At 36.5% G+C, this 19,105-nt stretch overlaps 6 protein-coding genes across 6 annotated transcripts; all 6 read right to left on the bottom strand.

The window, feature by feature from the left end:
• Positions 1-6,190: 6,190 nt before the first annotated feature.
• LOC147924637 (uncharacterized) lies at positions 6,191-8,045 on the bottom strand. The gene is made up of 2 exons (XM_087494382.1): positions 6,709-8,045; positions 6,191-6,472 (listed from the first exon to the last, which is right to left on the bottom strand). The coding sequence occupies exon 1, from the start codon at positions 7,880-7,882 to the stop codon at positions 6,752-6,754; it is 1,131 nt and encodes a 376-aa protein (XP_087350508.1). The 5' UTR covers positions 7,883-8,045; the 3' UTR covers positions 6,191-6,472; positions 6,709-6,751.
• A 310-nt stretch (positions 8,046-8,355) lies between these two features.
• LOC147924636 (uncharacterized) lies at positions 8,356-9,732 on the bottom strand. The gene has a single exon (XM_087497300.1). It carries the CDS (start codon positions 9,448-9,450, stop codon positions 8,497-8,499), a length of 954 nt encoding a protein of 317 aa, XP_087353426.1. The 5' UTR covers positions 9,451-9,732; the 3' UTR covers positions 8,356-8,496.
• Positions 9,733-9,959: 227 nt separating this feature from the next.
• Positions 9,960-11,487, bottom strand: LOC147924635 (uncharacterized). Its single transcript, XM_087497274.1, has one exon. The coding sequence runs from the start codon at positions 11,016-11,018 to the stop codon at positions 10,065-10,067; it is 954 nt and encodes a 317-aa protein (XP_087353400.1). The 5' UTR covers positions 11,019-11,487; the 3' UTR covers positions 9,960-10,064.
• A 17-nt stretch (positions 11,488-11,504) lies between these two features.
• On the bottom strand, positions 11,505-13,055 carry LOC147924634 (uncharacterized). The gene has a single exon (XM_087497273.1). The coding sequence runs from the start codon at positions 12,584-12,586 to the stop codon at positions 11,633-11,635; it is 954 nt and encodes a 317-aa protein (XP_087353399.1). The 5' UTR covers positions 12,587-13,055; the 3' UTR covers positions 11,505-11,632.
• A 17-nt stretch (positions 13,056-13,072) lies between these two features.
• LOC147924633 (uncharacterized) lies at positions 13,073-15,410 on the bottom strand. The gene has a single exon (XM_087497275.1). It carries the CDS (start codon positions 14,152-14,154, stop codon positions 13,201-13,203), a length of 954 nt encoding a protein of 317 aa, XP_087353401.1. The 5' UTR covers positions 14,155-15,410; the 3' UTR covers positions 13,073-13,200.
• Positions 15,411-15,513: 103 nt separating this feature from the next.
• Positions 15,514-18,726, bottom strand: LOC104758105 (receptor-like protein 7). The gene has a single exon (XM_010480919.3). It carries the CDS (start codon positions 18,646-18,648, stop codon positions 15,682-15,684), a length of 2,967 nt encoding a protein of 988 aa, XP_010479221.3. The 5' UTR covers positions 18,649-18,726; the 3' UTR covers positions 15,514-15,681.
• Between the last annotated feature and the right edge of the window lie 379 nt (positions 18,727-19,105).

The following is a 19,105-nucleotide window of genomic DNA, read 5'->3' as shown; positions in this document are numbered from 1 at the left end:
GGAGGTATATATAATCTCTCTTCTAAACCTGTCTAGGCTTACAAACACCCTTAGCATCACTAGTCTGTTTATATTTTTGTGGTTCTATTGATTTGATTTAAGAGGGTTCTGTGGTAAATTCCCGTTAACAGGTTCAATTCATTTCCAACACATGCATCTTCTTACCATGAGCAAAACTTACAAATGTTGATACACAAATCGAAGATCTTTTAGCTCACACTTCTGAGTCAGCTCTTGATTGATTTGCAGATGATGAACAGCTGACTCACTTTGGATGTGTCCTCACTCCTCAAAGCCAATGTACAGTGGTCATAATAGCCAGTAGCTGGTAACCGGATCCGGTTTGATAATATAAGATTTTGGAGTTTGATTAGTCGATAGTGCTGTAAACCTTATTCTCTTTTCTTGAAATACCTTTCTCAATCAAAGTTTATGTTTTAGTTTACATAGTGTAAGTTTTGTATTTCTTTTTAATTGTCTTTCATGTTTCATCATAGAAATTAGAAAAAACTAAAAACGGTAAATTGTTTACTAAAACATAGAAATCTTCTCTAAATATTGCCAATACCATGTAAGATTAAGAAGAGAATTGGTTTAAACTGACTTGTGTTATTTATTAGGTTGAGCTACCCTTATATACACATGGATAGATATACATCAATCTTCACCAGACCTTATCTCTATGAGATTCGCATCGATCTCATTTAAAATACTAGGTAATTAGTCCATGCAATGCGTGGTTGTATGCATAATAGTTTTGATTATATTTCTTAAATTTTCTGAAACTAAAGTATTGTTTTACTAATGTATAATCTCAAAAAAAAAATATACTAATGTATGAATTTCAAAAAGTCTTATAGCAATTTCTCAAAATAACACTTCTGTAAATATTTTTTTTGGTATGGTTATTTATTATACAAAATTTAAAATATATAAATTTTTCTATAAATCAAAAATTAACCAATACTACAAAAAAAATTATTACAAATTGATTAGCTATAATAATATAAATAATAATGTAGAAATTTAAACATTTTCCTAATATGAGAGAATTTATGTTTATGATCATGTTTTATAGAGGTTAAACATTGATTTAAAGATTTTTTTTTCTTAATGACATTGTAAACATAAGACTATAGTATAGTAAAATTGAATCAAATAAAATTATCAAAAAATTTAGTAACTACATAAAAAAATATTGTATATAGAATATTCCTCATTTCAAAGTTTAAAGCAATTAAAATAATTAAAAAATATTAAAATTTTACCAAAAACATTTTTTCTTGAAATACAAATACATTAGTTGGAGGAATGAATGTAAAATTATTGGGTAGGAGTTACATTTGAGTTAAATGTAGAGTTAAACGGAGTTAAATACCTTTAAAAGTGGGTTAATTATAAATAAATATTTTTTAATTTAGTTTTGACTTAAAAGAAAAGGAATACCAAGTGGCTCAATCAAAATTTAAACTTACACTTTTGATTGTTTTGTGGATATAAACACTCACACATACACATAATATTCCAAATTGAAAAATATTACTTTTGAAGTGACAAACTAAATTAGTTTTTTTTAAAATTATATGAACTTCAATCTAAAGATTTTTCTAAAGCCCAAGAATAATTTCAATCCTTTTATTTATTTTTTATTTTTTTACTCATCAATTTAATTTATAGTGCTAGATTTCATACTAATGGTTTCATCTTTAGAGGATTTATATAAATATTATTTTAATAATTATATTATTTTCTATATTTCACTTCCAGTTAAACATGATTTCTTTTTGGAATCATTTTTTCATTTTGCTTAAATCAAGAAAATCAATTTTTTATAATTAAGTTCTTTTTGTTTTCAAAAACCTCAAATCTTAAATAATATAAATATTATATTGATCTTTACATATTTATCTATTGGATCACAAAACAAAATAGACTTTACAAAATAAAATAGACTTTATAAATGGATAATTATATTGATCATTCTAAATTATTAGAAATGATACATGAATATGTGAGATAACCAGAATACATAATAGAGAATTAGAGATGAATCTTTTCAACTTCATGACCTTATTGTGTGGTGAATATTGTAAGAGTATGAAAAATAATGACTTATAAGATGCTAATCTAAAATAGATAATGAAGATAAACCTTTAAAAACAGATTCTCAAATAAACTTGATTTTTTGTTAAAACCAACATATGTGAATTTAAATTTAGCTATGGAAATTTTAAAAATAAATATGAATAGACTAGAAAGGCAAGAAATACAAAAGAAATATTTTATATTTATAAAAATAAAATAAAAATTGAAAACAATGTTAATTATCGATAATAATTTCTAAACTAAAATATAGAATCAAACTCTTACAACACATATTAGAAATAATAACATTTGATATTGGTGAGAGAGGAGGAGAGAATGATTATTTATAAGATGATAATCCAAATTAGATAATGGAGATGAATCTTTAAATATAAAAACAATGTAAAATATATACATCATGTAGTCTCTAAAATTAAAATTTCGCATTAAATTTCATTTGGTTTTTTTTAACTCATACAACAAAAATAAGAAATTGAAAACAGAAAAAAAAAATGATTTGAGATATTGTGGAAGTAAATGAGAGAATGTGAAAATGAGAAAGTAAAAAATGTCAATATGAGAGAATGGGACAATGCTTATTTATATGATCAAAATTGATGGAAGTTACATTTAGTATTATTGGAGTTACAAATATTATTTATAGTCTTTGAATAAAATTGAGTGGTGGAATATGATTAATGCATAATTTATTTTATTTTCAGTTATAATTTTGTTTTAATGTATGAATTAATTGTATTGTGTTAATTGGGTCTTAAATATTATCTAAAGCAATTAAAAATTAGAAATCAAATAAAACAAATAAAAAATTAGAAAGTATTAAATGAAAATCAACCAATAAGGAGAGACCATAACCTTACTTTTATATATATGATTCTACAAGATTCATATGTAAGGTTAAGAAGAGAATTGGTTTAAACTGACTTGTGTTTTTCATTAGGTTGAGCTAAAAAGAAGAAAAAATTAATAATTGGATTTGCAAAAATTAGTATGTAAATTAACCTACAATTGACAAATTTGGTATATGTGCATACCATGTACTATTAAGTTGGTTTTGTGTACCCCATAGAGGTTTGAATATTAACATACAGTAGAACCTCTATAAATTAGTACTCTTTAAATTAATAAATTTTTTTGGTCCCGAGTTGGGCCGGTGTAAAAAATGACATATTTCGATAAATTAATAAGATAATATTTTTTTTGGAAATCCAATGTAAAAATATGGTCCCATCAATATCATAAATTAATAATCAAGTAATATTAATATATATATATATATATGTATATATATATATCTAAGAAAATTTAGTGAAATATAACTATATTGTTGTTTGCATATTCTTGAATTTGCATTTTTATTGGAGCTCATCTCTAATCTTTTTCATTGTCGTCTTCTCAAATCACATCCAAAAATTATGGAGAGTTCTCTATGATGTGTCATTTTTAATTAACAGAGACATAAGACGAAAACGCGTGATACAGCGCTGTTTTAGAGCATTTCATTTCTTAAATACTTTGATTCTTCGTCTCTCCCGTTCATTTCATTTCCTCTTCTCTCTACTCTACTGTAACAGAAGAACAGCTCCGGCGATCGAAGAGCAAAGATGAAGGTTAGACACACAAATTTCAATTCCGAATTCTTAGATTAGATAAGTCGCTCGTAGAATCGCCATTGTAGGTTTTGTTTTGGTAGAGAGTTTAGAATCGTGGTGGTTAGGGATTCCGAAATTGATTTACGACGGAGAAGTTAGGGATTCCGAAATTGATTTATGAATTACGACGGAGAAGTTGTTCTGATATCAATGGAGATTTAAGATTTTGAAACTTCAGAACATAATAGAGTTTTGGTGCGTGAATCTGAGATTGAGTTTGAGTTTTGGTGCGTGAATCTGAAACTTAGTTTGAGTTTGATTTTTCAGGTTTTAGGATTTGTCGTCGCTTTGGTTCTATTCTGGATTGCAAGCAACCATGATAAGTCCCACGATGATGCTCCTCCTCCACCATCTCATCACATATCCTGACACTGTTACTCTCAAGTCCCACCTATTCATGTTCAATATTCATTTAATTTTCTACCTCAACACCAAGTCTGAGTGCAGTTTTTGGATGATGACTCATCTGAATCTGATGGTGATGCTCCTCCATCACCTAACCCTCATCTCTAAGTCCAAGTGAAGATTATGGATGATGACTCATCTGAATTTGATGGTGATGCTTCGGTCGAAGGCCAACCTCCTCTTTATTAATTTAACCATATTAAATTAATAAATAAACAATATATTTAGTTTTGAAAAAAATATAATTTCATACTAATAATTTTATAAATTTTCTAAAATAATATTATTATTTTTCATCGAATAGTAAATTTATTTAATTTGAATTATCCAAATACAATGTTGGAAAGATTAATAATTTATTTAACTGAGTTTCTAACAAGTCAAAACTTTCATGTTTTTATGTTTTAACTTTCTTTTAAAATAATTTTTTTTTTTGTAAAACTTCTTTTTAAAATAAGATTTATGATTTTTTTTTTGATTAAAACGATTTATAGTTTTGGTTTCTAAAAATGAATTATGATGTGAATTAGTACCTGATTAATAGTGGTAGATATTATCTTCGGATTGGTCGCAAAAATATGTGAAATTTCTCCTTTGAAATTTGATTGAGCTACGTCCTCAACTATCATATATGGTTGAAACATATATGACTCGGCTTGGCAAACGTCGAGGCAAGAATGTCCAAGATCTCGGAGGAGTTTCTGGCACCAATAAATATGGTTGGATCATAGAAGTGAATAAACCAAAACTATCTTGTTTTTTCAGAAAATATAGTTTGGATTGATAGTGATCGTGTCGTTGGTTTAGGTTGTTTTTGCTACTGGTAGCGCAGTGGTGGAGTCATCAAGATAGCTTGCACATTCATAGTTATCGAACAAAGCGTATATCTAAAAAGTGTAATTCTGTGAATCTCCATGAATGGAGAGCTGTGAATTCATAATGTATTTATAGTGATACAAGAGATAACATCATATCTTTGGTAAAGATATGGGATATACACAGATATAAGATACACCTATAAGATACACCTATATCTACGCTAACACCCCCCCCCCTTGTTAGATACACTTGCTGAACAGCATACGATATATCCGGATGGGTGAATGTAAGATATTGTAGTGCACCAGCAAGACTCCGATACATAGTAGGATCCTTGACCGGAGGACTGTCGGAGTTGAGCTCAGCAAGCTTTGGTTTGGTATCAACCGGAGTAAGGCAGGGGTTACACTTCGTCATGTTGGCACGATGAAGGATATCGGCCGCATAGTTCTGTTGATGGAGGAACGTACCTTTGTCATTCCGGACGATGGAAATACCAAGGAAATGATGAAGAGGCCCGAGATCAGTCATGGCAAAAGTAGAGTGCAGTGCCGAAATGATCTCATTAAGCAGTGTCGTCGAGGAGGTTGTGAGTCCGATATCATCAACATAGAGTAACAGGTAAGCAATATCCTTGCCACGAGGACAAATGAACAAGGATGAGTCCGATAGACTTTGATGGAAACCGAACTTCGTAGCAAAAGCGGAGAACCGAGTGTACCAAGCGCGAGGGGCCTGTTTAAGGCCGTAGAGAGAACGTCGTAAGAGGCACACATGATCCGGCTTGCTCTTGTCTTTAAATCCCGGCGGTTGATGCATGTACACCGTTTCTTTGAGATCACCATGGAGGAACGCGTTCTTGACGTCTAGCTAACGGAGAGGCCAATCATACGCTGTAGCCACATGTAGGACCGCACGGATGGTAGCCGGTTTGACCACCGGACTAAACGTCTCATCGCAATCGACACCGGGAAGCTGTGACTTGCCATTAGCAACCAGTCTGGCCTTATAGCGAGACAACCGGCCATTGGAGTCAAACTTATGCCTGTATAACCACATAGAACGAATGATATTAGTGTTTTTGGGCAGTGGTACAAGCCACCACGTCCCCGTTTTAACAAGAGCACTGTATTCCTCTCCCATTGCCGGATTCCAATTTGGATCCTTAGCCGCCTGTATATGGTTTAAAGGTAAAGGAGAGACGGAAGAGGTGTGGAGACAGTTGAAGTTGAATTAAAGAATGGTAAACGAACGTGTTTGCCTAGCTGACACGCATGACACAAAGTTGTCAAGTCGGTCTTAGAAAAAGAAATACAACCCGAAGATGCTAAAGACTTAAATGTAGAGGATCCCGTATGACCGAGACGGCGATGCCACAATTCACCTATAGGCGTGTGAACTGAAAGAGTGAGAGCAGGTGGAGCTGGTGGCGTGATGGTGTACAACGGTCCGTCACTGTTGCAGCGTAGGAGCTTGGTCCGCGTCCGCAGATCCTTAACATAAAACCCAAAAGGATCAAACTCGACAGAGCACATATTGTCAGTAACAAACCGGCGAACAGATATGAGGTTTTTGATAATGGTGGGGCTGACAAGGACATTGTTTAGGTGGAGAGGGCGAGAGGTCGAGGGTAAGGTTGTTAAGCCGGTATGGGTGACAGGGGCAGAGGAACCATTACCAACAATAAGAGAAGGAACAATGCTTTTATTAAAAAGGGAACGTAGCATACCTGTCCGATTGGCAACGTGATCAGTAGCCCCAGTGTCCATGACCTAAGAGTGGCCTGCCGGATCCTGCAGAGTCATCGTGCTGAACGCTTGTGGCAAAGCAGTGAGCGTTGGTGTGCTAGCTATTGGCGGTGGCGGATAGGCGTGTTGGACATAGTGAGCTTCACCGTGTGGACGAGTGGGAGAGAATGGGGCAGGGGAAACACCGGGTGCAGCATATGGTGGGGGGGGGTAAGCGTGATGCAACATTGGAGGTGCATACGAATGTGGTCCACCATACGACTGCGGATACGACCAGGGAGGTTGGTTGTATCCCCACGGAGGAGGATAGCCAAACTGATTGTTGTTCCAGTTGTTTCGACCACGCCCACGATTGTTGCGTCCGCGTCCTCTGTTTCTAGAGTTGTTGTTGTAGCCGCGACCGGAGTTTTTGGTGTTGTTGTTGTGACCGTTGTAGTGCTGCGAGTTGTTGGGTTGTTGTTGTTGATCCTGGTAGGTGAACAGCACCGTTGGTGAGGAAGCATTGGTGGGATGTTGTGCGATAGTTTTAACTTGTTTGTCAAGGCGCTTCTCTTCCATGATGAGCATCGATCGTGCCTTAGTGAATGAAGGGAATGGAGTCTGATGTTGAATAACATTGATTATGCTATCAAATTTGTTAGACAAACCATTCAACATATGCATCACTAACGACCGATCAGAGACTGGTGAATCAAGATTGGCCAACAAGTCGGAGAGAGACTTCAATTTGTGGCTGTAGTCGGTGATATTCATATCACCGATCTCAAGACTGCGGAGTTCATTATCGTATTGGAGCGACCGTGCCTCCTTGTTATCACGAAACAAATCTTCAAGCGTGATCCATATGTCACGCGCTTTGGATTTGGCCTTGAGGATGGTGTCGAGGAGCTGTTCAGACACCGTGCCGTAAATCCACATTTTTACAAGCCCATCACGTTCTTTCCACTGTTTTTCAACATCAGCGGTTGCCACGGAGGAGCCATCGAGATGTCCCAAAACGCCAAAACTGCTGCAATGGGTTTCGAAAAGCTCGCGCCAGACATCATAGTTGAGCTTGTTCATGTCAAGCTGGATGGGGATGTAGCCTCGAATCTGTGCGATTCCAAAGGGCTTGTCTGTGTTGGGAGTGACGGCGGTTTGAGAGGGGCCAGTCATCTTCACCAATCACACTTTTAACGAAGACAAAAAAGAAAACAAAAACAGGAAAAAAGGAAAATAAGAAGAGCGACGGAGAGATGAAGAGAGCGGAGTAGGATCGGAAAGAAAAGCTTTTGAAATCAGCTTAGCTCTGATACCATGTAATTGTGTGAATCTCCGTGAATGGAGAGCTATGCATTCATAATGTATTTATAGTGATACAAGAGATAACATCATATATTTGGTAAAGATATGGGATATCCCCTATATATTAATAGAGGAACATTTTGGCAAAAAAGCTGAGGTGTCAGCATTACAGAGCTCAGGACATTCTTTTCTTTATTTGTCAATATATTTTTCCAAAAATACAATTAACACCCAAAATTAAATTTTTAAATTATTTTTCTAACTTAATTATATCCTTTAATTATATTTTCATAAAATCTTTAAAATGAATTTTAAAAACCATTTGTTCATATGTTCATATGATATAATAATATAAGATTGATATTATAATAACTCTCACGGATTAAATTTTAATTATTATACAATTTTTTTATAGATATATACTACACAATCGAATTTTAAATATTTCAATTACCCATAAATATAATAGATTTTGTAAATAAAAATTACAGTAAATAAGCGTGATGCAACATTGGAGGTGCATACGAATGTGGTCCACCATACGACTGCGGATACGACCAGGGAGGTTGGTTGTATCCCCACGGAGGAGGATAGCCAAACTGATTGTTGTTCCAGTTGTTTCGACCACGCCCACGATTGTTGCGTCCGCGTCCTCTGTTTCTAGAGTTGTTGTTGTAGCCGCGACCGGAGTTTTTGGTGTTGTTGTTGTGACCGTTGTAGTGCTGCGAGTTGTTGGGTTGTTGTTGTTGATCCTGGTAGGTGAACAGCACCGTTGGTGAGGAAGCATTGGTGGGATGTTGTGCGATAGTTTTAACTTGTTTGTCAAGGCACTTCTCTTCCATGATGAGCATCGATCGTGCCTTAGTGAATGAAGGGAATGGAGTCTGATGTTGAATAACATTGATTATGCTATCAAATTTGTTAGACAAACCATTCAACATATGCATCACTAACGACCGATCAGAGACTGGTGAATCAAGATTGGCCAACAAGTCGGAGAGAGACTTCAATTTGTGGCTGTAGTCGGTGATATTCATATCACCGATCTCAAGACTGCGGAGTTCATTATCGTATTGGAGCGACCGTGCCTCCTTGTTATCACGAAACAAATCTTCAAGCGTGATCCATATGTCACGCGCTTTGGATTTGGCCTTGAGGATGGTGTCGAGGAGCTGTTCAGACACCGTGCCGTAAATCCACATTTTTACAAGCCCATCACGTTCTTTCCACTGTTTTTCAACATCAGCGGTTGCCACGGAGGAGCCATCGAGATGTCCCAAAACGCCAAAACTGCTGCAATGGGTTTCGAAAAGCTCGCGCCAGACATCATAGTTGAGCTTGTTCATGTCAAGCTGGATGGGGATGTAGCCTCGAATCTGTGCGATTCCAAAGGGCTTGTCTGTGTTGGGAGTGACGGCGGTTTGAGAGGGGCCAGTCATCTTCACCAATCACACTTTTAACGAAGACAAAAAAGAAAACAAAAACAGGAAAAAAGGAAAATAAGAAGAGCGACGGAGAGATGAAGAGAGCGGAGTAGGATCGGAAAGAAAAGCTTTTGAAATCAGCTTAGCTCTGATACCATGTAATTGTGTGAATCTCCGTGAATGGAGAGCTATGCATTCATAATGTATTTATAGTGATACAAGAGATAACATCATATATTTGGTAAAGATATGGGATATCCCCTATATATTAATAGAGGAACATTTTGGCAAAAAAGCTGAGGTGTCAGCATTACAGAGCTCAGGACATTCTTTTCTTTATTTGTCAATATATTTTTCCAAAAATACAATTAACACCCAAAATTAAATTTTTAAATTATTTTTCTAACTTAATTATATCCTTTAATTATATTTTCATAAAATCTTTAAAATGAATTTTAAAAACCATTTGTTCATATGTTCATATGATATAATAATATAAGATTGATATTATAATAACTCTCACGGATTAAATTTTAATTATTATACAATTTTTTTATAGATATATACTACACAATCGAATTTTAAATATTTCAATTACCCATAAATATAATAGATTTTGTAAATAAAAATTACAGTAAATAAGCGTGATGCAACATTGGAGGTGCATACGAATGTGGTCCACCATACGACTGCGGATACGACCAGGGAGGTTGGTTGTATCCCCACGGAGGAGGATAGCCAAACTGATTGTTGTTCCAGTTGTTTCGACCACGCCCACGATTGTTGCGTCCGCGTCCTCTGTTTCTAGAGTTGTTGTTGTAGCCGCGACCGGAGTTTTTGGTGTTGTTGTTGTGACCGTTGTAGTGCTGCGAGTTGTTGGGTTGTTGTTGTTGATCCTGGTAGGTGAACAGCACCATTGGTGAGGAAGCATTGGTGGGATGTTGTGCGATAGTTTTAACTTGTTTGTCAAGGCGCTTCTCTTCCATGATGAGCATCGATCGTGCCTTAGTGAATGAAGGGAATGGAGTCTGATGTTGAATAACATTGATTATGCTATCAAATTTGTTAGACAAACCATTCAACATATGCATCACTAACGACCGATCAGAGACTGGTGAATCAAGATTGGCCAACAAGTCGGAGAGAGACTTCAATTTGTGGCTGTAGTCGGTGATATTCATATCACCGATCTCAAGACTGCGGAGTTCATTATCGTATTGGAGCGACCGTGCCTCCTTGTTATCACGAAACAAATCTTCAAGCGTGATCCATATGTCACGCGCTTTGGATTTGGCCTTGAGGATGGTGTCGAGGAGCTGTTCAGACACCGTGCCGTAAATCCACATTTTTACAAGCCCATCACGTTCTTTCCACTGTTTTTCAACATCAGCGGTTGCCACGGAGGAGCCATCGAGATGTCCCAAAACGCCAAAACTGCTGCAATGGGTTTCGAAAAGCTCGCGCCAGACATCATAGTTGAGCTTGTTCATGTCAAGCTGGATGGGGATGTAGCCTCGAATCTGTGCGATTCCAAAGGGCTTGTCTGTGTTGGGAGTGACGGCGGTTTGAGAGGGGCCAGTCATCTTCACCAATCACACTTTTAACGAAGACAAAAAAGAAAACAAAAACAGGAAAAAAGGAAAATAAGAAGAGCGACGGAGAGATGAAGAGAGCGGAGTAGGATCGGAAAGAAAAGCTTTTGAAATCAGCTTAGCTCTGATACCATGTAATTGTGTGAATCTCCGTGAATGGAGAGCTATGCATTCATAATGTATTTATAGTGATACAAGAGATAACATCATATATTTGGTAAAGATATGGGATATCCCCTATATATTAATAGAGGAACATTTTGGCAAAAAAGCTGAGGTGTCAGCATTACAGAGCTCAGGACATTCTTTTCTTTATTTGTCAATATATTTTTCCAAAAATACAATTAACACCCAAAATTAAATTTTTAAATTATTTTTCTAACTTAATTATATCCTTTAATTATATTTTCATAAAATCTTTAAAATGAATTTTAAAAACCATTTGTTCATATGTTCATATGATATAATAATATAAGATTGATATTATAATAACTCTCACGGATTAAATTTTAATTATTATACAATTTTTTTATAGATATATACTACACAATCGAATTTTAAATATTTCAATTACCCATAAATATAATAGATTTTGTAAATAAAAATTACAGTAAATAAGCGTGATGCAACATTGGAGGTGCATACGAATGTGGTCCACCATACGACTGCGGATACGACCAGGGAGGTTGGTTGTATCCCCACGGAGGAGGATAGCCAAACTGATTGTTGTTCCAGTTGTTTCGACCACGCCCACGATTGTTGCGTCCGCGTCCTCTGTTTCTAGAGTTGTTGTTGTAGCCGCGACCGGAGTTTTTGGTGTTGTTGTTGTGACCGTTGTAGTGCTGCGAGTTGTTGGGTTGTTGTTGTTGATCCTGGTAGGTGAACAGCACCGTTGGTGAGGAAGCATTGGTGGGATGTTGTGCGATAGTTTTAACTTGTTTGTCAAGGCGCTTCTCTTCCATGATGAGCATCGATCGTGCCTTAGTGAATGAAGGGAATGGAGTCTGATGTTGAATAACATTGATTATGCTATCAAATTTGTTAGACAAACCATTCAACATATGCATCACTAACGACCGATCAGAGACTGGTGAATCAAGATTGGCCAACAAGTCGGAGAGAGACTTCAATTTGTGGCTGTAGTCGGTGATATTCATATCACCGATCTCAAGACTGCGGAGTTCATTATCGTATTGGAGCGACCGTGCCTCCTTGTTATCACGAAACAAATCTTCAAGCGTGATCCATATGTCACGCGCTTTGGATTTGGCCTTGAGGATGGTGTCGAGGAGCTGTTCAGACACCGTGCCGTAAATCCACATTTTTACAAGCCCATCACGTTCTTTCCACTGTTTTTCAACATCAGCGGTTGCCACGGAGGAGCCATCGAGATGTCCCAAAACGCCAAAACTGCTGCAATGGGTTTCGAAAAGCTCGCGCCAGACATCATAGTTGAGCTTGTTCATGTCAAGCTGGATGGGGATGTAGCCTCGAATCTGTGCGATTCCAAAGGGCTTGTCTGTGTTGGGAGTGACGGCGGTTTGAGAGGGGCCAGTCATCTTCACCAATCACACTTTTAACGAAGACAAAAAAGAAAACAAAAACAGGAAAAAAGGAAAATAAGAAGAGCGACGGAGAGATGAAGAGAGCGGAGTAGGATCGGAAAGAAAAGCTTTTGAAATCAGCTTAGCTCTGATACCATGTAATTGTGTGAATCTCCGTGAATGGAGAGCTATGCATTCATAATGTATTTATAGTGATACAAGAGATAACATCATATATTTGGTAAAGATATGGGATATCCCCTATATATTAATAGAGGAACATTTTGGCAAAAAAGCTGAGGTGTCAGCATTACAGAGCTCAGGACATTCTTTTCTTTATTTGTCAATATATTTTTCCAAAAATACAATTAACACCCAAAATTAAATTTTTAAATTATTTTTCTAACTTAATTATATCCTTTAATTATATTTTCATAAAATCTTTAAAATGAATTTTAAAAACCATTTGTTCATATGTTCATATGATATAATAATATAAGATTGATATTATAATAACTCTCACGGATTAAATTTTAATTATTATACAATTTTTTTATAGATATATACTACACAATCGAATTTTAAATATTTCAATTACCCATAAATATAATAGATTTTGTAAATAAAAATTACAGTAAATAAGCGTGATGCAACATTGGAGGTGCATACGAATGTGGTCCACCATACGACTGCGGATACGACCAGGGAGGTTGGTTGTATCCCCACGGAGGAGGATAGCCAAACTGATTGTTGTTCCAGTTGTTTCGACCACGCCCACGATTGTTGCGTCCGCGTCCTCTGTTTCTAGAGTTGTTGTTGTAGCCGCGACCGGAGTTTTTGGTGTTGTTGTTGTGACCGTTGTAGTGCTGCGAGTTGTTGGGTTGTTGTTGTTGATCCTGGTAGGTGAACAGCACCGTTGGTGAGGAAGCATTGGTGGGATGTTGTGCGATAGTTTTAACTTGTTTGTCAAGGCGCTTCTCTTCCATGATGAGCATCGATCGTGCCTTAGTGAATGAAGGGAATGGAGTCTGATGTTGAATAACATTGATTATGCTATCAAATTTGTTAGACAAACCATTCAACATATGCATCACTAACGACCGATCAGAGACTGGTGAATCAAGATTGGCCAACAAGTCGGAGAGAGACTTCAATTTGTGGCTGTAGTCGGTGATATTCATATCACCGATCTCAAGACTGCGGAGTTCATTATCGTATTGGAGCGACCGTGCCTCCTTGTTATCACGAAACAAATCTTCAAGCGTGATCCATATGTCACGCGCTTTGGATTTGGCCTTGAGGATGGTGTCGAGGAGCTGTTCAGACACCGTGCCGTAAATCCACATTTTTACAAGCCCATCACGTTCTTTCCACTGTTTTTCAACATCAGCGGTTGCCACGGAGGAGCCATCGAGATGTCCCAAAACGCCAAAACTGCTGCAATGGGTTTCGAAAAGCTCGCGCCAGACATCATAGTTGAGCTTGTTCATGTCAAGCTGGATGGGGATGTAGCCTCGAATCTGTGCGATTCCAAAGGGCTTGTCTGTGTTGGGAGTGACGGCGGTTTGAGAGGGGCCAGTCATCTTCACCAATCACACTTTTAACGAAGACAAAAAAGAAAACAAAAACAGGAAAAAAGGAAAATAAGAAGAGCGACGGAGAGATGAAGAGAGCGGAGTAGGATCGGAAAGAAAAGCTTTTGAAATCAGCTTAGCTCTGATACCATGTAATTGTGTGAATCTCCGTGAATGGAGAGCTATGCATTCATAATGTATTTATAGTGATACAAGAGATAACATCATATATTTGGTAAAGATATGGGATATCCCCGATATATTAATAGAGGAACATTTTGGCAAAAAAGCTGAGGTGTCAGCATTACAGAGCTCAGGACATTCTTTTCTTTATTTGTCAATATATTTTTCCAAAAATACAATTAACACCCAAAATTAAATTTTTAAATTATTTTTCTAACTTAATTATATCCTTTAATTATATTTTCATAAAATCTTTAAAATGAATTTTAAAAACCATTTGTTCATATGTTCATATGATATAATAATATAAGATTGATATTATAATAACTCTCACGGATTAAATTTTAATTATTATACAATTTTTTTATAGATATATACTACACAATCGAATTTTAAATATTTCAATTACCCATAAATATAATAGATTTTGTAAATAAAAATTACAGTAAAAATATTAAATAATTATTTTATACCGTACTATGTGCGGGTTGTTACCTAGTACTCCTATATCTACGCTAACAAAAAGACTCCACATGAAGTAGTTTGTAAAGTAAAGTTTGGGGACATTAGAGTGTTGATATTGAAAAGCGTTTGATAGTTGTTATTTATTCACCGGCACTGACAAGAGTACCATTGGCAGTAGCCATGGAAGCAGTGGTGATGATTCGAATGTGAAGCCAAAAAAAATTAGTTTAAAGATCGGTCGACCCCCTTTGATCTCAGTTTGACAACATTTTCTTTGTCTTTCTAGTGTCTTTAGTTCTCCTTCCATAGAGTCTAGATTCTGGAAAATCTTTTATATCCGCCGGTTATGTTTCCGGGGACTTTGACTTCATGCGCCGACGACTTTAGTTTCCTTTTGTTTGAAAGTTTTATTTCTTTACGGTTCCATATCAAAATTTAACTTACTAAAATTAAGATGACAAAAAAAAAGTATCTCATACTTTTTTCTCATAAATGGTATTTTGTATAAAATTTGGAAACTTTGACGGAAAATTCGACGAGGTTGTCTTCATACCTCTTCATACTCTGTGCAGAGATTGTAAATCAACTGATCAACAAAGCTAAAATAATGGTGGCATTGAAGGCATGCACTTCACCCAACTTGCTCCTATGATTAATCATTTCTTATACGTCGATGATTCTTTGTTGTTTTGCAAAGTTTCAAAGTAAAAAAGCCAATAATTGCATAAAATTAGCTGAGGTATTTGCTAATTGATTCATATAATGTTCTTTTATTCATGAAATACAACAAAATTATTTGTGATGATACAACAAAATACACACTAAAAGTACAAAAAAAAAAAAACAACAATGCGTTTAAGGAAGCTGGGACTGTGATCGAAGAGTGGCCTAACGAGTCCTGGTGCTCCGTGGCTTGCTTCTGCCAAAAGTCTTCATGAACCATTCATGCTTGTATGAAGCTACTATGTATCCCATCGCCAGGCCAAACATAACTCCAGGTGCAAAACCTACACCTGCTGCCATCCAACTGAATGATTCGTCTTCTTCTTCTTCTTTTGTTTCCATGGGTTCGGGTTGTGGTGGTGTTGGCGCTTTGATATCTCCACAAATATCCTTAAGGGAAGGGCCATTAAGTGCGGGGTTTCCTTCATAGGAGGAGCAATTTTGTCGTTGAAACTGTGTGCCTTGTGGTATGTAACCTTCAAGTTGGTTATGTGAAACGTTTATCCACGCAAGAGAAGAGAGGGTCCCAAGCTCAGGAGGAATTTGACCAGAAATCTTGTTTTGGGATAGGTCTAGTGACTCGAGATTCGTCAAGTTTGCCAAAGAAGATGGGATGTGGCCCGTGAAAGCATTGCTTGACATGTTGAGAATACGAAGCTCCTTCAGCAAACCAACGGAAGCAGGAATAGGTCCATGGAGTCGATTTCCTGAAAAATCGATGGCTGTGTAGATTGTAAGGATACGTTCCATCTCCATTTCTACTCCTTTACTCATCAAGACAAGTGAAGTGTAGTAGCTATATTGAATAGGATTCCGAATGTACTCTGGTTTTATATTATTATCTCTCTTGGAGGACATCACAGTCCAGTTAAGGAAGTAATCAGATGGCAATGTACCGAAGAAATCATTATGTGATACATCAATGATTTTCAACTGAGGAAATCCAAACCAAATCCCGTCAGCATTATGTAATGTGCCATGAAACTTGTTAGAGCGGAGGACAAGAACTTGAAGTTTCTGCAGAGAATTTAAGTGAAAGGGAAACTTGTCGTTGATTGTGTTGCTTCCCACATTGAGAATTTTAAGAGCAGAGCAGCCAGTAAGAGAAGTAGGCAGTTTTCCCTCCATTCGGTTGTGACTAATGTCAATTGACCATAAGTCCTTGGCATTCAAAAATATCTCAGGAAGGCTTCCGCTGAGTCTATTATTATGGAGATTTAGATCTGAAAGAGAACTCATGAGTGTCTCCAAACACCAAGGAATTGAGCCATGGAGGCTGTTGTTTGATAGATCTAGAACCTCTAGAGAGCTTAGTCCACATATTGATAGAGGTATCTCTCCGGTGAAATTATTATTGGAACTCGAAAAATAACTGAGATACTTCGAGGGTGGGATGAAGAGTGATCCTTGGAAAGCATTTGAGCTTAGATCTACCTCTCTGATATGAATGTTAGGAGAAGTTGTTAATGATCCATTGAAACCGCTGAAATAATTGTTGGAGAGATCTACAGTGTACAACTTTGGCAGTCTCCACAACCACTCTGGTACCTGACCTTTGATTTTGTTGTTGGAAAGGCTTATGGTACTTAGATATTTTCCTTTTCGTATGAACTCAGGAAACTCACTGAGGTTGCAGCCCACCAAGTACAAGACACTCAAATGTGATAGAAAATCCGAATCAGAAGTGATGTTTTCTGTTGAAAGGGGGATATTCCATAGATATAACCTGCCTAGTTGCTTGGGAGGCGAGAAGACATTTAAGTCAACTCCTGAACCGACAACTTTGTTGTAATTGTTGTTGTGAATAAAAAAATAATGTAAATTGGGTAAGAGAGATATATTTCCAATCCCAGTAAACTCATCGAATTGGTTATAACTCAGGGCAATGCTGCTCAATGAGGGAATCTTGACTAGGGATGAAAGAATGGCTCCCGTGAAAGGATTATCTTCAGCAAAAAAAGACTGTAATTTGGAGATTTGGCTAATGATTGGTGGAAAGGAACCTGTGAACTGATTTGAAGAGAGATAAAGTGCACGTAGTTGGGTAAAATTGAGTATTGAAGCTGGCAAGTTTCCATTCAACTTGTTATTACTAACATCAAAATCGATCAATTGTTTCAGATTGCCAACTGAAGATGGGATTTCACCAACAAAACCATTTGAAGAAAGATCAAGACTAGAGAGGTGTGAAAGGTTCCCAAGTGAAAAAGGAATTATCCCTGAGAATTGGGATTCAGAAAGGGTTAAAGAAGTCAAATGTATGAGGCTGCCAATAGAGTCTGGTATGGGACCTGAAAAGGCTGTTTCGGAAATGGTCAGGTCCAACCAAGAATTATTTTCACGAAAAACAGGAAGATTGCCTCTCAGATTTGGATTTTCATTTAATCTAATGGACTGTAAGCTGGGTATCAAAAAAACACTACTTGGAAATTCTCCAAGCAGTTTGCAGCTGGTAAGATCTAGCGATCTAAGAGAAAGCATATTTGAAAACTCGTGGGGGATTTCTGAAGAAATGTTTACGGAACTCATATCTAGTTCTCTAAGGTTCCTCAAATTTTGAGCAAGTATACGAAGAAAAGATTCATCCATAGAAAAATCGAGAGAAGAAAGATCAAGAGACACCAACTTGGTTAGCTGAAGAAGTCTGATTGGAATTTGGCCTGAAAGTGAAGAGGCAGATAGGTCAAGTCTTTCTAGCCCCATGAGTTTATCAAATTCAGCTGGGATTGGCGAACTGGTGAAATTGTTGTAAGCAAGGTTCAAATCACGGAGATAGCGCAGTTTAAATAGACTGCTCTTGGATTTAAGTAGGCCATGGAGGAAGCCATCACTAAGGTCTAGCCCGATCACTTTGCCCGACTTAGCAGCACACGTAATTCCATCCCAAGAACAACAATCACTTTTATTCACCCATGATTCTGTCTTCGGATAAGAGGACTTATCTGAAACAACCCAATCAGGTTTTTGGATCGAAAACTCAGTCTTAAACTCGAGAAGAGCATCCCTTTGGTCGGAATGACACAAGTGTTGTGTAGAAGAAACAAACGTGCTTAGAAAATTTGAAACAAGAAAAAGAAAAGAGATTGAACGGAGAAGGAAACTCATTTTCTGATGAGATAAGAAAGCTTTCATATTTGTGAAACAAAATACTTAAACTAAGTAGTGACGGTAAATTAGTGTTGCGAGTCACTACATATATATATAAAATCCAAACACATGAAGCTCAGAAGCTCCATTGACTTGATGATTTGAAGTCTTTTTGATGAAAAGTCTTCCCTACTAAAAATCAAACACATGCAGCTCCATTGACTTGATGTCTTTTTGCTGAAAAGTTTTTTTTTTTTTTTTTGACAAAGCTGAAAAGTCTTTCCCACTAAAAATTTAAAATCTTATGAGTTCCCCACTAAACTTGTTCTTGACGTCATAAGGGAAACGACGAACAAATATCTTTCTGAGTGAGAAAAGTAAAATATTAAGAAAACTATTCCCGTGTATATATTAATATAAAAGAATTCTCGCACAAAAGAGCTTCTTTGTTCCTTATATAAGATAGTGGGGAAAATGGCCAATTCATACATGAACTGTACCC

Source organism: Camelina sativa, chromosome 17 (genome assembly GCF_030686135.1).
Source record: "Camelina sativa cultivar CO46 ecotype springtype chromosome 17, ASM3068613v1".
Taxonomy (NCBI): Eukaryota; Viridiplantae; Streptophyta; class Magnoliopsida; order Brassicales; family Brassicaceae; genus Camelina; species Camelina sativa.
The sequence above is the reverse complement of the archived record's forward strand: the minus strand, read 5'-3'. Positions and strand labels throughout refer to the sequence as shown.